Source organism: Anarhichas minor, unplaced genomic scaffold (genome assembly GCF_050575085.1).
Source record: "Anarhichas minor isolate MPS153535 unplaced genomic scaffold, ASM5057508v1 ptg000024l, whole genome shotgun sequence".
Lineage (NCBI taxonomy): Eukaryota > Metazoa > Chordata > Actinopteri > Perciformes > Anarhichadidae > Anarhichas > Anarhichas minor.
Window position 1 is genome coordinate 11,301,991 of NW_027466470.1, and position 25,043 is coordinate 11,327,033.

The window sequence follows — 25,043 nt, forward strand, 5'->3', positions numbered from 1 at the left end:
GTACAATCCTGAGGTAGTCCTACTTGTACGTAACCTATAATATTAATATTTTAAAGTGTTGTGACTTCATACTTTTACCCCACTAAAGGGAAATGGAGTGTATTTTACTTAGTTACTGCAAACTAATGTGTTAAAAATATGACCATGTGAAATACATTCCATTGTTATACAGAAATGGAAACCACCCAACATTATATAAAATTAGTTCCATTACCTCCACTGTATCTGGTTACAACATGTGTATGTTGCTTACATGTGTTAACACATCACTAATGATAATCTAGTAGTATTTTATATAGTTATGTTTCACTGAAAGAGCCCACACCGAGTTATTTTACTCCTAAACTTTAAGTATATTTTGTTGATAGCCCTTACCTACTTCTAATTAAGTAAGATTTTGATTGCAGGACTAAAACTTGTAACACAGTACTTTTAAACTGTAGTATTGCTACTTTTATTGAAGTAAAATATTTGATTACGTATTCAATCGCTGCTCTTACACTTAACTTAAGGTTTATGATGTATTAAGGTGTATCGATTTAAATATATGTGAAAATACATGTGCTATTTACACATACTTAAAAAATAAACAAATCCTTGGCCATTACATACAGTCGGTGCCATTATAAAACTAGAGCAAGAGCAACTGCAAAACAAGTAACACTAAAAGAACCGTAGGTATTACCATTGAGCCGATAGAATGCTCTTAGGGCTCTTCAAATTAGTGATGTCAGTGACTTTTTAATGACAGAGATACTTCTCAGATTAGATCCACCAATGTACTTCTTTGAAAGACTGGGCCTCGGTCCAAACAACTGCTGCAGCCAAATATCTGAGGACACGCTCCGTAATACATGCGCACACGTGTATTTTAAGTTTATGTCCATGTTTTAGATCAATTGTGGGCATATTTCCTTCTACAGAAGACTGAATTTGTAATAAAGTTACAGGTGTTGCCTCTGCTCAGGTAAGGTTAATCATCTCTTTTTGGAGTTGCTCGAATTAGCCTCCCCGGGTGAACCTCACGCATTGCAAATACAAGACATTGTAAGTCCATTAGCCTAATCCGTCCTATCTGGCTTGCACCGCTCCAAGCATTTCAGTGAGCTCATGCATGGCGGAGGAGCAGAGCTGAAGATGGAGCTGCAAAGACAAGAGCTCCCCCCCTGTCTTTGACTGAAATTAGGATATCGCCAAACATCTATTCATTTGGAGGACTTGTTGAGGACAATGTTGAGATTCAGTGCGCAAGTGTGGATGTTGTGGTTGCTTTATGCAGGTAATGCTTGGATACACTGTTTGTGATTAAGTGCTGAACCTTACTGACACATGTTAAAAAATTGCATGCAGTTACATTTTCGTTGATAGATTGCTTTTAATAAGTTAATATTGTATTGTATTTGTCTCTTCAGGCACTTTCTCCGATGAGGACATCAACGGATGTGAACAGCAGCCATGCCAAAATGGTGGTCTGTGTGAGAGCCACAGTGGAGGTTTCAGATGCCTTTGCTCCCAACAACGCCAAAATGGGCGCCTACATGGAGGAGAGAACTGCACAACTGCACTTTCAGGGTGTGATGACAACCAATGTGAGAATGGAGGAATATGCTCCCCCTTACTTGTCAATGATCAGCACACATGCATCTGCCTTGCTGGCTTCACGGGCCCTCAATGCCAGACCCCCACCGTCTTCTCATTTGAGTCCCGAGGCTTCATGTACATAGAGACTCAGCTTCTAGACCAAGAGGTTCCTCTCAATGTGACATTCAGCTTCAGGACAGCAGGACCGGTCGGCACCCTCTTGCAGCGCAGAGTGGACGACCTGCTTCTCAGCATTCAGCTGATGGACGGGCATCTTTCCCTCCTCAGTCGGAGAGGTCAAGGCTCCAGCACGCTGGTTCAGGAGCTGCCAGAGTACTTGTCCAACAACAAGTGGCACACGGTTGAAGCATCTCTGGGTGGCGTGGTCAGCCTCATCAGGCTGCTCTGCACTGAAGGAAGCTGCACCAGAGACTCCGGCGCTAGAGTCCAGCTGCTTGAGCAAGCCTCTGCTCTCCCCGAGCCAGGAACAGTTCGTCAAAGCCTCTTCATAGGAGCAGTCGGTGGGAACTGGGGTTCGGGCAGAGTAGCAGATGAAGCCGACTACCCGCCTTCTTTTCTGGGCTGCTTCAGAGATGTGTTTGTGGACTCACATCTGGTGTTGCCTGCTATAATATCAGAAGAATCAGACGTCCAGGAAAACATCACTGTGGGATGCAGCGACAAAGACAAGTGCGATGACAGCCCGTGTCAGAACCGAGGGCGCTGTGTCAGCCAGGGCTGGAGGAACTACATGTGTGAGTGCCACAGGCCATATGAGGGAAACAACTGTGCAGATGGTAAGATGTTCACACACACTATCTTCGCTGCAAGTCATTTCAAATTCGTTGAAACAAGATTAATGCAACCAGGAGGTTCAGTACTCAAAATCTTATCTTTGTTTTTGCTTCTTTCCTTTGAGAAAACCAGAGTCAACTTAAGTTACCACTCAAAATGAGGGCTTAACTTTGTTTTTATGCTCTGAGGAGGCATCACCACTTTTGGCACCTGTACGCGACATGTTTCATTTTTGAAATAGTAGAGCTATGACCGACAAGAGGCTTCAAGGATGATGAAACTGTATGATGTGTTTGTGTTTGATGTGTAGGTCTCATATGTTTTAAATGAGTTCTAGAAATGTTTGGACTGACTTTGAAATGCGTGTGAAGTGTTTTTTCCTTTAATTGCAGCATTCAAATGGCAAATTTCCAGATATTATTACTGGAAGATATGCTGTAAAAACAGGTATATACTGTAGGTCAAATCAAGTTCAACCTCAGTGGAGATACCTCAATACTAGCAAGAAAGCTTCCCAGCAGGATAATAAAATTAGTCTGTAGACTTTAAAGGAGCTTACAGAGTCAGTAGAAATAGCACTGTGTTCAGCCAAACAGCCATGCAATTAGAAGGCATTCAGCAACGCCTGGTCTGAGGATTAAAAAAACGTGGTTTCAGGAGCTCACCTGGCATGCTTTCACGTTGACAAATTAAGGAGTCATGTGGATCACGCAATGCAGAAGGATTTTTGTTGGTTGGTTTTCTCAGAGGCTTCTTCTTTTCAATGAACAGAGAGCATTATTCATTGTCAAAGCAAAGCTGGAAATAGACTAGAACCTCACCTGTCTGTCAAAACAAGCTCTCATTAAGTTGATGGAGGATTATGGTCCATGACATTGATAACTGCAATGAATTTACATGTATTAGCTCTCTGGCAGAGAGATAGATGAGAAGATCAATACAACTCTAATGTCTGTCCATTGCGAGGATGCTACAACTAGCAGCAGGCTAGCTTAGATTGTATAGACCTTTTCATTGCCATGCTGTTGTTAAAGGAAACCCTGGTCCATGTTTGCTTCCCATCAGCTCCTGCATTAACAAACTTGCAACAGGGGGGGAATACTTCTATTAACACGGTGTTTCTAATTTGTTTTGACTGTTCGAGAAACAAAGGGTAAAACCAACAATTTGCCGTTTTATAGGGATTATGTGCTGGACTATTGTCTTCTCTTAGCAGTTGCCAGGTGCAGACTGGTGCTAAGCTAAGCTAACCGGCTGCTGGATGTAGCTTCCTATTTAATGGACAGACATGAGAGTGGTGTCAATCCTCCTATTTTGTCATACTATTTGTTTTAGTGCTTTTCAACAGGTTTTGTTTAAGTTTGACTTTCATGGCTTTTTCTCTCTCTTCCCTGTGCCCATGCAGAGTATATAACGGCAAGGTTTGGAAAAAAAGACCTGGAGAGTTATGCTGTCTTCTCATTGGACGATGACCCAAATGATACTGTGACTATATCCATGTTCATTCGCACCCGACAATCCAGAGGCCTGCTCCTCATACTGGCCAACAGCACAAGCCAGTACCTCCGCCTGTGGCTGGAAGAGGGAAGAGTTAAAGTTCAGGTCAACAACTTTGAGACCCTCGTTGGTCGGGGCGCGGTCAGTGACGGCCATTTCCATCTGGTGACTGTGAAGCTGGAAGGAATGGCAGCCATGTTGTTCCATTCAGCCCAGAGCTGGGGCTCTACGCCCATTAGGCCCATCCAGACCCATCCCGGGGATCTGGTTTTCGTTGGGGGGCTACCAGACTCGAGGGCCTCTGCCTCGTTTGGCGGCTACTTTAAGGGATGTGTCCAGGATCTGAGGATTAACAGCAAGCGACTGCAGTTCTATCCCATCGCAACTCCAGTGGAATCTTACAGCCTGGAGCAACTCGTCAACGCTGCACAAGGATGCAGCAGTGACAATGCCTGTGATGTGAGTTCAATTCTTTGTCTTTAATAAGCTTGTGACGAGAGGCTAGTCTTGATTTATTTGGAATGTTTTCTCTCCATAAGGTCAACCCCTGTCTCAATGGGGGAGTGTGTTACTCCATGTGGGACGATTTCACCTGTAACTGCCCCCCCAACACTGCAGGGCAGCACTGCGAGGAGGTGAAATGGTGTGAGCTGTCTCCCTGCCCCGCCACGGCTGTTTGTCAACCCCTCTCTCAGGGCTTCGAGTGTAAGTGTCCTGAGATGAGGACCTGTCGTTGCACTATTCCTGTCCTCAAAGAACACTGGATAAAAAAGTCTCAGAGACTGTCTACGAATGGCTGAGGAATATGCTTTAAATAATATTATGTGTACAGCCACCCTTACACGTAAAAAAACATTGCCAAGAAAGAGGATCCATAATAAATGTGTATGCCTTTCATAGCCCATTTCTGATCTTGGTTTGTATCCAGTGGAGGGACTCTCCACAGTCTCACTGGTGCCGGCTCTGATTAATTACAGTGTGACTGATTACAGAACAGCTTCGAGGCAGGGATCCTACACAGGATTCCTCTAAGGCGTTGTAATCCCTGGTCAGATTAAGACCACATGCCTGTGGAAGTTGATGATGTCCTGGAGATGTCACATCTTCACAAAGAGAAAAGGAGCTGTTGATCCAGAGAAGCTGCCAGTCAAAGACATTTTTCATAAGTGCCTGTATTTCCACACATATTTAGCATATATTAAGTTTTCTCACTTTTCTGCATTCAGCGGCCCCCTTTTCACTTCTCCTCTTTTTCTCTTTTGTGTGACATATTTTGGAAGCCTTTTTTCTCTTTTTTTTGTGGATTCCTCAATGTCACATCGCCACCAATGACCCAGCTGATGACACAATATGCAGTGTACCTGCAGCTTGTTTTGTCTGTTGTGCACTTTAGACAAAACAGACAATATATATTTTTTAACGTCCCTGTTTAAACAGTTTAAAGTCCCTAAAAACATATTTTTGAGTATTAAATATTATTGATAAAACCTTAAAGACTAAATTAACACCCACTGAAAATCTTGTCTTTGATGACTTCCTCTTGGTTTAACTGTTTGACTTCCTGCAGTGATAACAATGTACTGTAGGACTGTGACATCACCGTTGGAAGTGGTTACAAATGCAACTTGAAACGTTCAACCTGAGAGGGCAGTAACTGCTTTACAGCCTGGTGTTAAGTGACTCTTTAAGGTTTTGAAACCAAGTTTTCAGAGGCTTTAACTATAATGGTGATTATAGTAAGAATGGGGACTATGTCCTGGCACTGGAATAGATTGAAAATGAATGGTAAAACTACATGTAATAGTTTTCATTTCAGCTCATTAAGTCTCTTCCATTTCTCTCCTTCAGGTTTGTCTAATGTGACATTTCGGGTTGAAAGCAGTATTTTGCACTATCAAAGCAATGGGAAGATTAAGCGCAGCCTCAGCAGCGTCTCCCTCAGCTTCCGCACAAGACAGTCCACTGCCACCTTAATGCATGCACAGAAAGACACCGACTACCTCACTGTCTCCCTCCTGAATGCTCATTTGGTCATGGAGCTCCAGTCTGGGGCTGGCAAGGATTTCTACAAGGTGACAGTTCCAAGCAAGGGTCCAAACAGTGATGGAGAGTGGCACACTGTGGAGCTCAGCATGGAGGACCAGACACTCCCGACTTCCAGGTGGATCTTGGCTGTGGATGGAGGCAAGAAGGAGCTAAGCATGTCCAAAACAGCTGCGGGGAACCTGGATTTTCTTAGGGAGGGAGCAGACATTTTCCTGGGAGGACTGAGCATGGACACCGGAGTGAACCTAACCGGCTGTCTGGGCGCGGTGGAGATTGGAGGCCTTCCCCTCCCTTTCTACTTGAACACAGAGTTGAACCTCCCCAGACCTCAGGAGGAGCAGTTTGCGAGGATAAACCACAACGCTGACCCACGATACGGCTGCTGGGGAGCCAGTGTGTGTGCACCAAACCCTTGTAATAACGAGGGTGTGTGTGAGGACTTGTTTGACCTGCACCACTGCACATGTCCCTCTGAGTGGACGGGGCCACTGTGTCAAGACCCAACAGACACCTGCATCTCCAGCCCCTGCATCTATGGCAACTGCATCAACCTACACGGGGGATTCATGTGTATGTGTGAGCTGGGGTACAGTGGTAAACAGTGCGAGGTGGAAGTTGATATGTGTGAAAATAGCAATTGCAGCCAAGGCGCCTCGTGCCTCAACGGTTTCAATAGCTACACTTGTCTCTGCCCTCAGAATCTGACGGGAGAATACTGCGAGTGAGTTCTTCCACGTTTGTCAATATCTCCGTGACATAAAGCTTACAGGAGCATACACTTGTAATCGGTATATGAGCTCTGAGCTGTACTGATTTACAAAATGGTCTCTTACAGGGAGAAAATTCCTGAAACCCCATGGTACATTGAGACCAATCCGTGAGTGCTTTTCCATAAAATATTGAAAATAAACACACTTCCATTGTTTCACTTAACCCAGTAAATATTGAATCAACCAGTGCCAAGCGGGAGGACATTGACATTTCTTTCTGTGTTCTTTTATTTGTTAAGTCTTCCTCAGTTGCCTGTATCTACATGCACGGGCACAAGATGGGACTACAGCTGCTTTAATGGAGGAAATTGCTCAGAAGCAGACGACAGCTGTTACTGCATGTCTGGTTTCACGGGACAGTGGTAGGACGTGTATAATTATATTTAATCGCCTTTGCTGACCTCGAGGTTTCTCAACCCTGGGGGTCAGAACCTAATGGCCCCACATGGAGTCGCTAACACAGACAAAGCCACCCAGACTTGATGTTGAAAAAATGTATCGGAATAGTTTTATAGGTTTTAAATACAGCATCATTGACGTAAAATCAATTTGTAAATACCTGTTCACATGAGAATCATGGGAACTAAAATCAGGGTCATGAGCCAGAAAAGCTTGTCAAAACCCAGCCGGGCCTGTTCTTAAAGCTGCTATCATCAATGTTTTGATATTATCATTTGATTGAATGGCTACTACTGCTTGAATTGACAAACCAACAGAAAATGATTACCCAACTCTGTAGCTCCCCTCTGTTCAACAGAGAGTTTTTAGTGTCATTCAGCTCATTGTTTTGACTTTACAGCCTCCAACTTAACTATTTTCCTTCAATCTCACTGCTCTCATCAGTGGTGTTTTTAGATGTAGCAGGGAGCTCACTGTATGCTGTTCAGCACCAAACTGCAGACAGACAAAGTTAGCAGCTAACTGGTGAACACGGTGAAACATTTAGCAGATAAGGAGCCAGATATTTTCCACAGGAGTTGGTGTAGACCAAAAACAGAGCTAAAGCTCAGTCAGTTTGTTTGGGATGGCCCTAACTTTCTCCAGTGTTTTTGCATGGTGCATTTTCTTGTTTGTGTTGTACAAACCCTTCTGTCCTATGTTTCCTTGCAGGTGTGAGAAGGATGTGGATGAATGTGCCTCGGACCCGTGTATGAACGCAGGCTTCTGTGTCAACTACGTGAACAGTTTTGAGTGCGTGTGTGATATGAATTACTCAGGAGTACACTGTCAAATGGACGTCAGTGACTTCTACCTGTACCTCTTCTTGGGCCTGTGGCAGAACTTCTTCCAGGTGGTGTCCTACCTTCTGATGCGCCTCGACGATGAGCCAGAAATTGAGTGGGGATTCTACGTCAACGATTAGGCCCTTGACTCTCTATTATTATCAAATTGGACTAAACTTGGTCGAGGTAGAGAGTCACATTGGAGTACATTTCAACAAATATAGTTCCCAAAAATCATGTAATGTGTGATCAAGAACCTGCACACAGAACATCAGCCGGTCTGTGAAGCTTCATACTAAAGGGAGGACGGAGCCAAAACATCTATCGGTGAATTCAGCTTTATCTTTCTCTCAAATTAAGTTAAACCCATTAAAGTTATTTTTTTGATCCCAACTCTATAAAAAACTAAAGAGTTCACAAGAAGAGAAGGGGGACAATTGCAGTTATACATTATGTGTGAAACTGTATTTTATTATATCTAGTATACTGACGAGGCCAGTTATAGAATTGTGTCCGTTGTGAACAGATGTGTTTGCTAATGAATATGAATGAATCCATACAGTATATATATTCATACATTTGATATGGTTCTCATAGTGAAAACCATATTAGAGACTTTGTCTTGTGCCTTATTCATTTTCCACTTTTATCCAGAGTATTGCTTTCTTATCAGTGTATGTTTTTAACTGTTCAGGGACACACTCGCATACAGTTATCATCTACTGGATATGAATAGAATACCTGTCTGTTGCTAGGAAGTTGTGTATTTATAAATGTACCCTAATATAAATGATGAAGGCTATTCTGCATGCAGTGCATACAGAACCTGATCTGTACGATGAAAACATAAAATAAAATTTGGAAACAGTTTTTTAAGGTGATCTGGTACATTTTAGTTGTTTCTATGTACTGGAATAGTTTGATATTGAATTTGACTCTAGTGCCTCCGGAGTTGTTACATTGCTGCAGCTTGGCTTGTTCTTTTGCTGTCAGTAGGGGACCTAGTGTCTGCTCCCCTCTTCACTTGTACATCAAGAAGAGAATGCCTGAACTTTCGGTTTATTCTTGTGGTCAATCTGGTTTTCTGTAACGTGATTAGGTGATATCCAAATTGCTTTATGTACTTTTATGGGGAAAGACTGTCCCTTGTACCAGTTTGTGAAAAAGTCATAGTATATTGTGTTGCAAAAATTCATCGTAAAGTATTTCGAAAAAGTATTGTATGTCCAAAAAAAGTCTAAAAAACGTTGTAATATAGTATGTAAAGAAAAAGTCATAAAAAAGTCATAGTACAGCATGCCAAAAAAAAGTCATAAATAAGTCAAAATATAGCATGTCAAAATAATTTTTAAAAGTTATGGTATAATATGTCGAAGTCATTGTATAGTGCGTAGAAAAAAGTTATAGTATAGTATGTTGAAAAAGACATCTGAAAAGGTGAGCTGGTTTCTGCTCCTGCCAAGACTTTAATAATCCCCAAAATAATGCTGTCATTTTCAACACATTCAGACATTTACAGCACAATAACACAGGTATGTTTACATTTCCCACGACTGTCTTTCTTCATAACTTTAAGAATAGTCGACCACCACTAGGCCTGAACCACAGTGTCCCTTGTGACAGATAACAGCTTGTTTGGGCCTGTTCAGTGCCAGAGCTGGCCCTAACTCTAGTTATGTTTTACATGGTGCATTTTCCTTTCCTTTTGTTCTACAACCCTTCTGTCCCATGTCTCCCTCCAGTTGTGAGAACGATGTGTATGAATGTGCCTCGGACCTGATTAACGCAGGCTTCTTCAACTACGTGAACAGTTCTGAGATTACACAGGGACACACTGCTAAATGGACGTGAGCGATCTCCATCTGTACCTCCTCTTGGGCCTGTGGCAGAACCTCTTCCAGCTGGTGTCCTACCTCGTGATTCATCTCGACGATGAACCAGAAATTGAGTGTGGGGATTCCACGTCAACATTTAGGCCCCTGAATGTGTATATGATGAACTGCACTAAACTTAGTCTAGTAGAGGGTCACACTGGAGTAGATTTTTAAAAAATATTATAAAAATCATGCAATGAGTTAATAATATTGCACCATATTTATTACAGTAATTATACATTTTTTCTGGTTCCCATTCCGAAAACTACAAAATGAATGTCTTTCTTGAACATTAAATTTCCTTTTTATCTGAGGCACTGCTTTCTGATCCGTGTATGTTTTATAACTGTTCAGGGACTCACTCACAGTTATCATCTACTGTATACGAATAACATACCTGTCTATAGCTAGGAAGATGTGTATTTACAAATATCCATTTACCCTCATCTAAATGATGAAGGCTATTCTGTTTACAGTCCATACAAAACCTGATCTGTAAATGAAAACATAAAATAAAATTCTTCAAATGTTTGCAAATCGTCTGGTTTCATTAACAACTTCACAATCCCGTTCTGCAAACAAACGATTTCAGTGGGACAACTTCACTTTCTTTACAAACAAAATAAGAAATGGCCTCTATTTATTCATCTGGTGCTTACAGGTAAACTATGATGCAAACAAATATCGTACGAAGCAAAACTAGACTAAGAAAATGTGCAAATGAGGAGAGCAGATATCAGAAAGTAAGTAACACACTTAGACACGGACAAGGACCCCGACAGATGAGATCCACTCAGAGAGGCAGTCCGTTCGGGAAGGCTCTGTTGGTGCACTGTAGCTGTGTAAACTCTCAAAGTCTAAGAGGAACATGAAGATAGTTTTCTTTAAAAACATTCCTGTTTAATTACTGATCATATGAATACAGTTATCATACAAAGATTCAGCATGGCCAGCGCACCTGATATAAGACACTACTACAGGGTCGGCCATGGCACTCGCAGTGCTGGAAGGCTGTTGAAGAGCTTCTGCTCTGATTTCCCACCATCATCAGAAACGGCAACATATTATCAGCAATACATACACACTACTGAAAGACAGGCGTCAGGCCTGCTCATGGAGCTTACAGTCACAGAGCTCTCTGTAGATCCTCTTGCGTATTTTTGGTATGTCCCTCTGTGAAAACTGCAGCGGTTTTGCCAGAGCAAGGCATCTACAGTACTGTAAAGAACATGGAGCATGCAGTTAGTATGCGATGAGTTCAAACAATCAGACACCATAACTGAAGATTGAAAAGCATGTTGTTTACCTCCAAGACAAAAACTCCACAGTCATTTTCATTGGTCTGCTGTGGGATTATCTGTAGAGGGCAGCAGGGGGAGACAACACATCACCATCAGCCATGTTTTATTCCTCGTGCCACTCAATGTTGTCGTCTACCATGACAGCCTATGAGACCTAAAGACAATACCTCATCGTATGACACTCCCCAACCGCTTTCAAAATCGGTGTGCTTCTTCTCCTTTGCTTCGGTCATCAAGTATTTCAGAATGTTCTATCATAAGAAACATAGTTTTACTATGTAAAGCAGATTTCAACACGCTGAAATGGTTATGTAGATTGTTAAGAGTGACAAAAACAAAACAAACTTACCCTTGCAACCTTCTGGAGTGCGTTTCCTTGAGAGTCGTAAAGGCAGATCTTCTTTTTGTCAATGTCAGCTGTCACCAGACACCAGTGAACCTCCAGGTGGATGGGCACCAAGAGCAAACTCTTTGAAAACAAATCCACCTGTGCAAGGTAGAAAGGGTTAAAAGAAACATTAGGTATGTCATAACAATATTAAAAAGTCATAGTATACATGTCATAAAAAGTCATCACGTGGTATTTCATGACAATGTCATTGTATAGCATGTCATATGAAATCTCATAAAAACTCATAGCATGCTATATGAATGCCTTTAAAACGTCATATTATAGTATATCTTAAAAAGTTTAAAAAAAACATGTTTAAAAGTAAAGTATTTGATATAAAATGTCATAGTATGGTATAACAACAAAAGTCACATCAAAGTATATCATATCAAAGGTAATAGAGTACGACATAAAAATGTCAGAAAAAAGTTATAGTGCGTCTTAAAAATGTTATGGAGAGTCATAGTATAGTATCATTTAAATGTCAATAAATGTTATAGTATAATACAACAAATAAGTAATAAAAAGGTGTAAAAAAGTGTAAAAAAGTAATTTCTATACTATGTCGAAAAAAGTCAGTGTAGTATGTAAAAAAAAAAAGACATAACAAATGATGGTATATGTAAAAAAAAAGTCAGAATAGTATGTTGAAAATGTCATAAAAAAGTCACAGGCCATGACAAAAATCATCAAAACTTCATAGCATGTCATGAAACATCATAGCATAGTATGTCACAAAAAAGTCATAGTATGCCAAACAGTTTTTGTCAAAGAAACATGTGAATCTATTCTCACTTTAGAAATCACAGAATCATTACACCAAGTTAGACCTGACCTGCTTTGTCCATCTCTTAACGCCGTCATAGCCTTTAGTCATGAGCTGCCTGTGGAAGAAGCTGTTGAGAAAATGGACCTAAGAGGTGGGACACCAAGGAGATTAAGAAGAATTACAATCTTACACAAATTATCTGTCTGTGAAAAATGTGTTTCATATTACTCAGAGGTGGTAAGAAAGCAAATATACGTATTTTCCAAAATGTGAGGAAAATGTCAAACCAGTTATAATGAGAGAATTAAAAAAAACACGCCATCTACGTAGAAGATTACCTTGTGGTGGGCAGCTTCCAGAATTAATTCCCCATACATGTTCATGACCTGAGGCAGAAACACAAGTCACATTTAGTAAGTAAAAGTTACATCCAGGATGAACAATCAAAGCGTGAGAGAGACTGAAGTCTTGGCTTGTTAGATGATGACCTGGTCGTTGAGCCAGTTCTGATCTGCCAGTGTTGACAAGTCATCCAGTGTCAGTGTGTGTTTCTTGTAGACCACCTGGAAGGAGGGAACAGGCTTCTGAACAATGGCAGTTCGGTATTTGATAACTTCTGAGAAGATGACATTTTTCCTGCACAGACAGAAAAATAAAATATAATTGCGCCAGGGATAAAATCATGACAGATTCCCCCACTCTCTACCCTTTCTACCCGAACCGCTTCTGTGGTCGTTCCCGCTACAGTAGGCGTCTCCAGGCCCATCTTTTGCCATGATGACACACAAACAATACCCGACACGTGCTGCTGTGGCTGGTAATAACCGGTGTTGCGATAAGAGGCTTTCATCACGCAAAGTGATTCGAGACAGTGAGATTCAGATGTTTGACAAAATGTACCTGTCGCTGAAATCAGTGTTGAGCTTCCTCTCCAGATGTCTCAACACGTCTCTCTTGTGTAATGGGATGAAACATCCATATATTCTGTAGAAGTCCTCAAGAAATTCTATAAAAAGGCATGGAAACATTTTTATCTCAAAAAGCTGTGAAAAACAGAGACAATGGGGAAAATTTATAAAAGTGAAAATGTATATACCGTGGATTTCTTTTCTCAGTGTGCTGATGTCAGTTTGAGAAGTATTTTCACTGGCGATTCTCTCGTCGGTGTCTCTGTTTGTAGCCTGGTCCTGACCTGGAGGGACAGTTGTGAATTGTCCCGATGGGCCGTCGACCTCGAGCCTTTGAACTGGTACCATTGTCCTCGCTTCTTTAACACGTGCCGTTAACACACACGCATCGCTGTCTGTACTCAACGGGGGTCTGACAGTGTGACAAAGTTGTAAAGGGTCTGTAATTCCACTGAGTTGTGCATACGTTTCAGTTTTCTGAGACGGCAGCGTTGCTGCGGGCACGATTTGACCGTTGTCACCCGCAGAAACATTTGTGTCCATGTTGTGCATGGAATTGGAAGCGATCAACGTTTCTGACAGACTGACAGAGTGACAAAGCTTCAGCGGGGAACTCTGTCCTCCGAGCGAGTCTGAATCTCCAGTATCACATCCGAGAGGTGACACAAGAACGGATGCTCTGACTGAATCTTCTAGGTTTGGTGTGTGGTACATTGGGACTTTGCTTTTATTTTGCTGTGATTGGGTCTCTACACCGTCGCAGGGGTCAGAGATGATTCCACAAGGTCTTTTCTTTGCTCTGAAAAACCCAAAACGAAATTTCTCCCTCCGCTTTCTCCACATCCAAAGCTGCAATTTACAACACATGCGTCTCTTGGCTCGCCTGGAGAGATGAGAAACTCCCTTGACTGAAGACAGGAATCCCTTTTTTTTCTTGAGGTATTTTGCTTTGCCTCGGTGGCTCTGTGTCCGATGCATCTGGGAAAAGGTTTGTTAGAGTGGACGATGGAGGGTCACATGAGAGCGTTGTGGGTATCTTTTCAGCCGCTGGAAAGGCAGATCTAAGTCCGACAGCTCGTGTGCAGCAGAGCTGAAACAGATTGCTATTTCGTCCAGGCCATGGTCCATCGTCTCTAATGTCCGTTTAAGAAAAGGATGTAGATTCCCTTGATACTTCAAGTCAGATGTGGCCAGCTGAGCCACTGTGGACTTATTGGATGCTCACCCACACCGTAAAGGGATTTTCAAAGCCTACTCTGATGTCCTCTGGTGGCTTCTTCAGTAGAGTGATTGACAACCTGAACAACTGCTGCAATACAGAATGGATGTTACTATAGACAGGGCTCCCACATAGTTTCATCTCACTTTTAAATAAAGCTACACATAGTTTGCCTGGTAAGCAGATTCTGAGATTTTTCTGAAGATTATCAATGCATGCTCAAAGGTTGGAAATGTTTTGCAACACGTGTCCCCACACAGGTTACCTAACACACGTGATTATTTGAATTGCTCCAGACTCACAGTTTTTACCAGTCTGGTACGTTCTTATCTTCACACGTGTTTCCACGCAAACAGCCTTGCTACATTAGCTAACGTAGCTAGGCTCACTGGCACCACCACTGTGGGTAACAAAGCTGCTAGCTTACCGTTACTGCCTCATTGAAACGTCGGAGTGGGATGAACTATGCTCTCATTAACGTCTACCGCCTGGAGAATAATGTACTTTAAATTCAAGAGACGATGTTTAGCTGTTTGATCCTCTCAACCTGCAGCGCAGTTAGCATCGTGTATACAATACATTGCACATTGAGTCGCGTATGGAACGCGTCACTCTTGGGCCGACCAATCAGACTTGACTGAGAAAGAGTTGTCAGAGGGAGCGACAATGCCAGCGTTTAGCTATGTTATGAAAGCAATTTTTCCTCGTTTGGCTTTATTATTTAGCAGTGCCTTGCCGAGTCAAATGATGTCCTACGTACAAAAACTATACCCATAAAAAGCATCCAATTTGTGGTTTCCATTTCAATTGAAGTGGTGCTTTCTTACCAGTAACCAAAACAATAGGTATGTGCTGCAAGTGTTCAGTCTAACTATGAAACAAGCAGATGCACATCTTGTATTTATTTAGAACAACTTTTGTCTTTCACGTTTAACCAGCAAAAAAGACCTGATTGAACCTTGGAGGAAGACCGGTTTTGTTTGACAGCTTGTTATCATTTTGAATTACAGCACTAATAACCAGGATATATGGGGGATAACTGTCATTCAAATTAAAATGACACATGCATGTATGGTGTCTCAATATTGACCCTTTTGCAGTGGGATGAAACTTCATATATTCCGTAAAAGTCATCAATCTCAAATATTGTGAAAAATAGAAAAATAAATCCCTAACAATACACAAACGTCAAAGTGGGTCTTTTTACTTGTAATTTTTTCATCGGTATCTCTGTTAGTAGCCTGGGTCTGACCCGGAGAGACACTTGTGTATTGTGCAAATGGTCAAATACAGAGCAAATAAGTGGGCGGCAGCAATGAGAGTCCCTGTCCCTCAACTATGTCCCTTCTGTTGGCAAATATCCTCTTTGCTGAAGATCAATGATCAAGTCACTCTGAGCTCCTGCTGGTTACACAATACAGGTGTTTGAACATGAACTCTTCACATATTATGGTATTTAACTCAAGAAATATTCATGTCAGATCTGGTCACAGCCATAAACTGGAAATCACAGATAGGGTGAGATTGTTTTAGATGTCTCGCCATAAAACACAGTAAATCATTAGTGATTTAAACTCTTTCAACTTACATTTGTTTTGGCAGCAATCCTAAAACAGAGCACGACTCACAAGTGGCATATGCAGTCAGGAGGGATGATCATGGTGTTTGACTTGGCTCGGTTTTCTTTAAAGTACAGGATATATACACCCCTGGCTACATGAGCCCAGCGTCCCCTCCTTACCCTCAACTGCTTAACTGCTCTGATACTCCTGCCTGTGCATCTCTCACAGAAATGAAATTCCTGGGCATCACTTTGATTCTGGGACTACTGGCGGGGGTGTGGGCTCAGATCATTGTGGTACAACCGCAGTGCGACTCCTCTGAAGCAGAGGAGGCTGCTCTGGTGGCTCAAGATTACCTCAATGCCCAGCACACTCATGGCTACAAGTATGCACTGAACAGGATCGAAGACATCAAGATCTACACTAAGGTAAGTCAGGTGTAGAGTTTAGAGTGTAGTTGTAGGCAAACAACATTTTAAACAAGTAGTTAACCTTTCTCTTCTCCTGTTTTTCAACAGTCAGGAACATGGGATGCATTACATAACAAAATAATCACATTTATTTCCTCATGGCCAAAAAATAATAGGAACACATAACTTGAAAGGTTAAACTGTGAACTGTGATATGAAAGTGCAACTTTGTATGAACACTGAATAATAAAAATAGGAAAAACACATCCTGTAAAAATATGCCAAGCTTAAAACTTTATTAAATTGCCAGGGGAACTGCATTATTTAGATAAAGTGGTACATTATATATAAAGTAGTACATTTTGGTTTGTTCTGTTATACATTCTCTTAATCATTGCACGTTTTAAAGTGTACATATTTTCTTTCCTACCATTGTGTTATTTTATGTCACCAACCCAACTAAGACACAATCCATCTAAGTGTTTTCCTAAACAGTTTGTGTGTCGGGGCCTGAAAAGATTAAAAATCAACATTTCAACTATGCTCTATTTCGTTATTGTCATTTGAAATTACATTATGCATCTTCATTCATGCAAATATGACAGCCGATCATTTCACCCGCGGGGCCTCTGTTTATGTGGCAATTGCACAACATATAGCAGAATTCTGTGAAATGACTGTCAGATGCGGTACATTTTAAAAGAATAGTACAAAAAATGTATTGGTTTATCTCCCCTTAGCCTGATGGAGGCAACACGTATGTGCTGGAAGTTGAACTGCTGGAGACAAACTGTCATGTGTTGGATCCCACACCTCTTGCCAACTGCACAGTCAGGCCAAAAATATTGACGGTGAGACTGTATACCAGTAGTAAACAGACGCTTTAATACACAGCTACATATATTCAACCAAGTCTCAAGATATTGATGATTTTATATAACGATATAAAATAGTAATAGAAAATGTCCAGATTGACTGTTCTGCTATTTGGACTGATTCTGTCTCTAATCAGGCAATAGAAGGAGACTGTGATGTGGTGCTGAAGAAGGTTGGCGGAGTTCTGACTGTCACAGCGTTCAAGTGTACAACCGAAGGTAAAACATTGTGATCACACTCAACCATATGACACCGACATACATTCAGAAGATTCCACACAAGTGTCACCCTACACACAAAAACCTGCATGTGTCTTTCTTTGATGACATATAGAATCAACAGAGGACATGTGCTTCGGCTGTGCTACCCTTCTTCCCCTAAATGATACCACAGCTCTGGACTTTGTCCATTCCTCTTTGGCAACCTTCAACAACAGGACTGTTGACGTAACGTATGCTGTTATGGAGGTTGGAAGGATGTCATCACAGGTGAGCCCAACCCCCCCCCCCCCCAAAAAAAAGAAAATTGACTGGACCTGCATGTTTTATATTCTGTTTGTCAGTAGATCAATACTTCTCAATACCTTGTTTCAGGTTGTGTCTGGTGGGCTAATCTATTTCGCAGAATATGTTGTAGTTGAGGCTAATTGCATTGATGATGCCTGCGTGCCCTTGCATGACGCCACGGCTGTAAGTACACAAAGCACCAGTTTAGTTTTCCACTATTTTATTTTTTTTATATATATATATTTTTTTTAGCCCTGCTGATGAGCTTCAAAAAATATAGGAATATAATAAATCTTGTCACCAAAGCAAACCTGAAAACGGTTCAAATTTTAAAATAAATCGAGTTAAACTCATGTTTGTCTTTTCTCCACCAGGCACGTGGTATTTGTTCTGCCAAAGGTTTGACCACTGATCACACAGTGGACTGCAATATGTTTTCAACTCTGGTAAAATACTGTATTTTAACTTGGCCAAAAATAAATCCCAAATTACTGTACTACAATTATATAGATCATTTTTCCTAAGCCTCTGCTGATGCACACTCTTTCAGATCCCTGTTGTAGATGTCAACAGCCCTGATGTAGATGCCAACAGCACTGCAGCTCCGGCCACACCATCAATGGCCCTCAAAGACAGAGGCAGCCTGTCACCCAGTCATGGTCTGAGGCACCACAAACTGACGGCTTTCCATGACCCTCAGCTAAGCGGCTTTCTGTCAGCAGAATCAGCAGAGTCAGCTGAAGTGGTACCTGTAGCCCCTGCCGTGGCTGGTGCAGCTGCTGCCGATCCAGCGGCTGCCGATCCAGCGGCTGCCGATCCAGCTCCAGCAGTTGACGCTGGATCAGCCTCAGATTCTTCAGCCAGTGCTGAGGTCCCCGTTGTTGTGGTGAAAAGAGATGTACCTGCTGCACCCACCTCTTCAGTGGTTGACATCCTTATGACTCTACCAGACCCCATTGCTCTTGTGCCAGTGTGCCCAGGAAGGATCAGATTCTTTGATTCTTAAAGTCTCAAAGAGACTATACTTGCTTCAACTACACTGGCACTTGATTAGATGACTATAATTGATGAATGACCTTGTCCCGTAGGTAGATGCAACACCAATGTTCTTCCTACAAACACTACCCCTCATTTAAAATTGTCAAATCACTCATGCTTTGCAAAACTCTTGATATTTCTGTAAAATGGATATAAAAGATTTGTATTAGATTCTGATTAATAAATCTCTCAAGTCAAAGCTTTGTGTGTTCTTACTTTTAAATTGTTCATCCTTTAAATATGTCATTCAATACTTCTAAAGTACTTTGAAAAGTTGCATTCAAGGATAGTTATCCAAGGCCTTTTACAGGTTGGATGAGGACTCTACACAGAACATTACACACTGGTACCGAAATGCATTTAAAATCAGTCATGCCACATCTTTAGGGTGATTGTAAAACAAAGTGCTTTTTGTGTTGACTTATGCTAGTGGCATTCCTGTGAATCCATTGACTTCTCCACAAATACAGCTTTCCTTTATAAAAATATATTTAACACCCAAAAGGTCTGGCAGTTTTCAGTGTCAGGTCACATAGTTGCATGAATTTAACATTTAAACACTATACTCATCTTAATGCAAATTAGTTTTGTAATGATATTTTTAGGTTCAAATTTAAAACAATATTTTACCAAACCGAGTGTATGAATAGAAGCTAAACTTTGAAGATTTACATGTCTTGAGGAACAAGCGCCAAAGGATTTTAGAGTACTTGCTAAGGACACTGTTGATGAACGGGGAAATTCTAGTCAGTGTATTTGCACGAATGGGTCAATGTTCAGGAAGTAGCAGTTCATGGCAAGCCAAAATAAGCAAGAAAAATTTGTTCAACAAGGGCAATGCACCTTTCGAGTCTAAATCAAAAGTAGATGTCAACAAGTACCAAGGGTAAGCTTTCAACTTTTGACAAACTAGATGAGAAGAAAAAAAAAAAAAAAAAAAAAAAAAAAAAAAAAAAAAAAAGTGTTCTCAACTGCCCTTGCCTTTTCACCTGCATTTCCCCACTCTTACCAAAACACAACCCTTAGCCAAAACTGAAGAAAACAAAATTGTAACAAAACACTTGTGTAGTCGTTTCAATCGTTTATTCACTTTGAAGATGACACATTTCTGCTTCCCAGTTCCACTTGCTGAAAGGGTTGGTTCAGTCCTGCAAGAGACACATTAGTCCCAGACACTCGCTTACAACATTTTTTTTTTTTTTAAACCAACAATTTAACATACCATTAGCTTGGTGGTCAGCTACAGCGTCCTTTTGTTGAAATGCATTTCCTGGAACATGAAATGGAATCATTTGGTTGAAATTAGAGGTGTCATGGGCCTCCAGGAATCTTTGAATGATGCAAGGAATTAAGGGTCCTGGGGAGGCCCAAAATGAGTCATCAAAGCGATAACCAATGATTAACCTATTATATCACCAGGCCTTGGCATGTAGTTGATGGGTAAGGGATTGGACATTCCTTTAACCAGCAATTTGGGTTGTTGGGGTTTTTCCTGCAGGGTCTTAAAACTTTGAGGTTTATGATCATGTTGCCTTGCAAGATTTTGTGCAAATAAGTTTGCATCATGAACCAGGTCACTAAAAGGCAGCGGTGAGTCACTGTAACTGTTAGGCTCCCTACCTGGTGGGCCATGCTGTAGCAGTACATAACTCTTTGGTTCAGAATCGGAGTGCATAGTCGGTCCATGATTGGTGGACTTCTTTGAGTCACTCAATAATAGCTGTAGTTGAGACATGCTGGTGGCCGTCGGCTTGTCATCAGTTTCTGCTTGAGCATCTTGAAGCATATTTCCTATACGCTGCTGTTGATATTGGGCGAAGTAAGACCCAGATGGATTATTCATGTCCCAACCTAATAGTTGGACATTTTGCTGCGTTGGGGGCTGGACATTATATGACTCATATTTCAGCACTGGATTTTCTAGTTTACTATCTGGAGCCTGTGGTTTAGAGAGCACATTGTAGGAAGCTGGTGATAGGAGTTGTGGTAAATTCTGCAGCTCCTCGTTTTGTTGTAGATATGGCCAATTAGGAGGTAGAGAATATGGAACCTCATAAGGGTAAATTGGCCATTGAGGATTTGTAGGCTTGCTTGGATTATCTGGTAGTGGAGCAAGGTTGCCATCTGGTGGCGAAAGATGTGGCCTCTTTGCATTTCCAGATTGAAGGGACGGAGATGAAAGGACTGTAGAGGTGGAAGTTATGGAAGCTTGCATCGTCATTGCTTCAGTTGGTTTTTGAGGTAGGGGAGCAGAACCCAAGCTATTGCCAACACCAGCATATGCACCTGAAGGGAGGTATGGTGGTCCTGGATAGAGTGAAGTTGCATCTTGACTGCCAAGTCCAAAAGGAATAATTTGATGGAAATGGTGATGAAATGAAACTTGTGGACAGCAATAATCAAATCCAGATGTGCAAAACTGAGGGCAGTTAACAGGTGTAGGGTCTTGTGAGACTACACCGCCAGGCTTTGGTGAAGTGTAGAATGGGGTGGGGTTGAACGGCTGCTGAACTTGGCCCTTGGGGGCATCAGGCTGTGGAGGCCTTGGAGCAGCAGTTGGGTTTTCAGGCACTGGCAGAGGGTAGAAGGGGTAGAAGGGGTGCTGGACTTGGCCCTTAGGGGCTTCAGGCTGTGGAGGCCTTGGAGCAGCAGTTGGGTTTTCAGGCTTTGGCAGAGGGTAGAAGGGGTAGAAAGGATGCTGGACTTGGCCCTTAGGGGCTTCAGGCTGTGGAGGCCTTGGAGCAGCAGATGGGTTTTCAGGCTTTGGCAGAGGATAGAAGGGGTAGAAAGGATACTGGACTTGGCCCTTAGGGGCTTCAGGCTGTGGAGGCCTTGGAGCAGCAGTTGGGTTTTCAGGCACTGGCAGAGGGTAGAAGGGGTAGAAGGGGTGCTGGACTTGGCCCTTAGGGGCTTCAGGCTGTGGAGGCCTTGGAGCAGCAGTTGGGTTTTCAGGCTTTGGCAGAGGGTAGAAGGGGTAGAAAGGATACTGGACTTGGCCCTTAGGGGCATCAGGCTGTAGAGGCCCTGGAGCAGCAGTTGGGTTTTCAGGCACTGGCAGAGGGTAGAAGGGGTAGAAAGGATACTGGACTTGGCCCTTAGGGGCTTCAGGCTGTGGAGGCCTTGGAGCAGCAGTTGGGTTTTCAGGCTTTGGCAGAGGGTAGAAGGGGTAGAAGGGATGCTGGACTTGGCCCTTGGGGGCTTCAGGCTGTGGAGGCCTTGGAGCAGCAGTTGGGTTTTCAGGCTTTGGCAGAAGGTAGAAGGGGTAGAAAGGATGCTGGACCTGGCCCTTAGGGGCTTCAGGCAGTGGAGGCCCTGGAGCAGCAGTTGGGTTTTCAGGCACTGGCAGAGGGTAGAAGGGGTAGAAGGGATGCTGGACTTGGCCCTTGGGGGCATCAGGCTGTGGAGGCCTTGGAGCAGCAGTTGGGTTTTCAGGCTTTGGCAGATGGTAGAATGGGTAGAAGGGATGCTGGACTTGGCCCATAGGGGCATCAGGCTGCAGTGACTCTTGGTTCTTTGGAGCAAGTGTGATAGGTGACAAACTCCCAGGGGTTTCAGTTTGCAGTTTTGGACCGTCGGTGGGCCTTGTGTGTTCAGTTTGAGCTGGTGACAGTGATGGACAGGACATTTTAGTCTCTCCTTCTCCAGCCAATTCAAGGGTGTACATTCCCTCCTGGAACACAAAAGGTAAATAGTTTATACTAAAACTTTTTAAATGGGGAATTTTTGCATCAAAAGAAAATTTGTACCATACCTTTTTCTCCAGGCAGGGTGCATAGCGAACAGAGATGACCACACCCTCGGGATGTTCAACTACACTGAACCCACATCTGGGTGAAGCTTTCATCAGTGGCTCCCAGTTACCAATCACTGTAAAGTAATACATTACAGACAAATAAGCTTCCAAAAAAAAAAAAAAAACATCTTGTCACGTAGGGCAGAAATTTCTTTAAATTATCTTAAAAAAAAATTGAGGAAAGAGGCATACACTTACAATTTATGTTAATTTTATCAACGGATACAGTCCATCCCGTTTTCACAACCATGCCCTGAGCATAGCAGGCAACCATCGGAGGGTTAGGTGAAGACTGCCTTATCAAAGGGCATGACATCTTCACTGGTAACCCCAAACAACGCAAAGGAAGAACGTAGCAATCCTCCTAAATCCAGAAAGCAAGATGTGCCAAGTGTACATGGTTCAAATGTGCAATACTCTTAGAATAACAGTATCCCACCTCAAGAGCAACAAAGCAACCATCATAAGGTGCATCCAAGACCAAATCGCTCGGTGTAGACCCGATTGTGTAACCACAGTTTGGTGGCAACTTGGACAGCGGCAGAGGAGACAGGTCACTTCCTGAGCAATTAATGAAACAGAACTTATTTTTTAAGTGCATGAAATTGCTCTGCAAATACTTGTGTACAGTATAAATGATAGAGCTGTAAAAGTATTACCCTACAATAGAGTAAACTTACCCCTGTCCACAAAGAACAGTGATCCAGGAGTAGAATCACCATACTGGACTCGAAGCTTCATGGAGTCTCCCGTACATTCAACCCTTGGATCCATTTTAAGGAGACGATCTACCGCTGCACTCTCTGGCTTTGAATTTGGCCTTGAAAAGCCATCTCCCCGGCCTTTAAGTTGCATGGGCTCACCCCAACCTATTGAGAATAGGGCTTTGTTTAAACTCAAACAGGTAGACTGTCATTATTTAACTGTCCTAACACAGATTCAACTACAAGCTTAAAAGTCAAACAGGGGTATAATACATGCACAGGACTTGTGTCAAAAACTATGTTAAACATCATAATTAACAACTTTTGTAGGGATTGTAACTAGAATTTTAGCATTACATACCCATGTCCTCTTGATAATCTATATCAACATCCAGGAAGTCCTCTGTGGCATTGGTTCCTCTTAGTTTATCACCTTGCAGAGAATGTTGCCCTATTAACAGTCTTCCATGGCGCACATCGATCCCTTTAGATTGACTTTCATGAAGTGTCGAGTTTCCTCTTAATTTATCCAACGCCTTAAGGTTTGTAAGTCGAGCACAATGGCAAAATGAACTGGCACCAACTAAAAGTGTTAAACATAGTAAAATCTTACTGCCTCTGCTCTCTCTATACGCCATTGAAACAAACAAAAAGCACTGCACATGGGCAGAGTACCTCAGCTGCTTGCTTCAATTGCTGAACTCTCCACTACTCAGGCCTGATAAAGTCTGAGCACTCAAGGTCTGGTCCTGATTACAACTGATCTAACACCTCACCACAGCAGGTGCTGCCAATCAAACAAGTAAGGTTGGGGCGTAAGCGTAAGTGGAAAACTACAAATTGTAAAAAAAAAAAAAAGTAGAAGACATGTGACAAAGACAAACATTTGATTGTTCTTCATATTATCGTTCTTCAGGGTTATTTGGCAGTCTTAACAAGGTTTTTAGGCTTAATTATATCTGTTTTCAGGCCTTTCATCATATTTGAATCTGCTTAAGCCTATATCTGTTTGGCTTTCCCTGAGCCTGTAGAGTTTTTCACATAGACAACTCACAACAAAAGAAAAATGTCCTCAAAAATAATAAAGCATATAGGCGCTTACAAAGTCAGGGTGTCTATTGCGGTCTTTTTCAGGCCTAAATGGACTTGCTACACTGTGGATAGCAAATTTGTGTCATATATGGGTTTAAACCCTTAACAAGCCACTGTTGGGCCAGTTGTCACAAACTCATGCTGTGCAGCCAAACAGTGTTCAGATCTACACAACTTTATTTTAAATTCTAGTGTGCATCTCAAGTTTCCAAGGACACGAAATATGTGTTTGACTTTGGTGAAAATGCATCTAAAATGATGCACATGGGTTTTACAGGGTTAAATTGAGTACAAGGGTATATTAATGAATGCCAATGGTTTATTTCTTTAGTCATATCAACGTGTCATCTTTCCTTTGGCCTGATCGAGAAGTTATGTCTCTAAATTGTATTATTAGTTAGTAAAATGTTTGTTTCTCCTCATTCATTCTGAATCTAAGAGTTACAGACAACTTTGACCTTTATAAAAAAAAGTGATGTTCACAACTAATTGAAATATCTGACACTACTTGAGAAGGCAGAGTCCCTTTTTCTCCAAGCTTTCCAAAAGTGGTATGCATTGTTGCTAATCTAGTGAATCATTAATACCATAAGTTAGAACTTAATACCTGAATTAAAATAGACTTTAAATCTCTTGAAACGGTTAACATACAAGTTTATATTCACACGGTAACAGACGGGACATATTG

The 25,043-nt window shown here is 42.0% G+C and overlaps 4 protein-coding genes across 8 annotated transcripts; 2 read left to right on the forward strand and 2 right to left on the reverse strand.

Annotated features, from left to right (window-relative positions):
- The first annotated feature begins 1,463 nt into the window (after nucleotides 1–1,463).
- Nucleotides 1,464–8,052, forward strand: LOC142956017 (protein crumbs homolog 1-like). The gene is made up of 8 exons (XM_076097300.1): nucleotides 1,464–1,589; nucleotides 1,634–2,378; nucleotides 3,782–4,332; nucleotides 4,413–4,578; nucleotides 5,722–6,640; nucleotides 6,755–6,796; nucleotides 6,929–7,051; nucleotides 7,800–8,052. The coding sequence occupies exons 1-8, from the start codon at nucleotides 1,464–1,466 to the stop codon at nucleotides 8,050–8,052; spliced, it is 2,925 nt and encodes a 974-aa protein (XP_075953415.1).
- Nucleotides 8,053–9,355: 1,303 nt separating this feature from the next.
- LOC142956685 (sentrin-specific protease 5-like) lies at nucleotides 9,356–14,965 on the reverse strand. 2 transcript variants are annotated; one of them, XM_076098401.1, is made up of 10 exons: nucleotides 14,802–14,965; nucleotides 13,344–14,461; nucleotides 13,148–13,253; nucleotides 12,736–12,883; nucleotides 12,586–12,633; nucleotides 12,314–12,391; nucleotides 11,437–11,574; nucleotides 11,255–11,338; nucleotides 11,093–11,143; nucleotides 9,356–11,004 (listed from the first exon to the last, which is right to left on the reverse strand). In XM_076098401.1, exons 2-10 carry the CDS (start codon nucleotides 14,131–14,133, stop codon nucleotides 10,888–10,890), a joined length of 1,560 nt encoding a protein of 519 aa, XP_075954516.1. In that variant the 5' UTR covers nucleotides 14,134–14,461; nucleotides 14,802–14,965; the 3' UTR covers nucleotides 9,356–10,887. The 2 variants fall into 2 exon arrangements, with proteins under 2 accessions (XP_075954516.1, XP_075954514.1); XM_076098399.1 differs by having other exon boundaries at nucleotides 13,344–14,464.
- A 1,201-nt stretch (nucleotides 14,966–16,166) lies between these two features.
- LOC142956166 (alpha-2-HS-glycoprotein-like) lies at nucleotides 16,167–18,831 on the forward strand. The gene is made up of 7 exons (XM_076097562.1): nucleotides 16,167–16,364; nucleotides 17,087–17,197; nucleotides 17,359–17,440; nucleotides 17,556–17,710; nucleotides 17,816–17,911; nucleotides 18,103–18,174; nucleotides 18,279–18,831. The coding sequence occupies exons 1-7, from the start codon at nucleotides 16,167–16,169 to the stop codon at nucleotides 18,732–18,734; spliced, it is 1,170 nt and encodes a 389-aa protein (XP_075953677.1). The 3' UTR covers nucleotides 18,735–18,831.
- Nucleotides 18,832–19,827: 996 nt separating this feature from the next.
- On the reverse strand, nucleotides 19,828–24,913 carry LOC142956165 (uncharacterized). 4 transcript variants are annotated; one of them, XM_076097558.1, is made up of 6 exons: nucleotides 23,625–24,913; nucleotides 23,240–23,428; nucleotides 22,999–23,120; nucleotides 22,758–22,923; nucleotides 22,518–22,633; nucleotides 19,828–22,436 (listed from the first exon to the last, which is right to left on the reverse strand). In XM_076097558.1, exons 1-6 carry the CDS (start codon nucleotides 23,899–23,901, stop codon nucleotides 20,166–20,168), a joined length of 3,141 nt encoding a protein of 1,046 aa, XP_075953673.1. In that variant the 5' UTR covers nucleotides 23,902–24,913; the 3' UTR covers nucleotides 19,828–20,165. The 4 variants fall into 4 exon arrangements, with proteins under 4 accessions (XP_075953673.1, XP_075953675.1, XP_075953674.1 ...); XM_076097560.1 differs by having other exon boundaries at nucleotides 22,999–23,142; XM_076097559.1 differs by having other exon boundaries at nucleotides 23,240–24,913.
- Nucleotides 24,914–25,043: the final 130 nt, after the last annotated feature.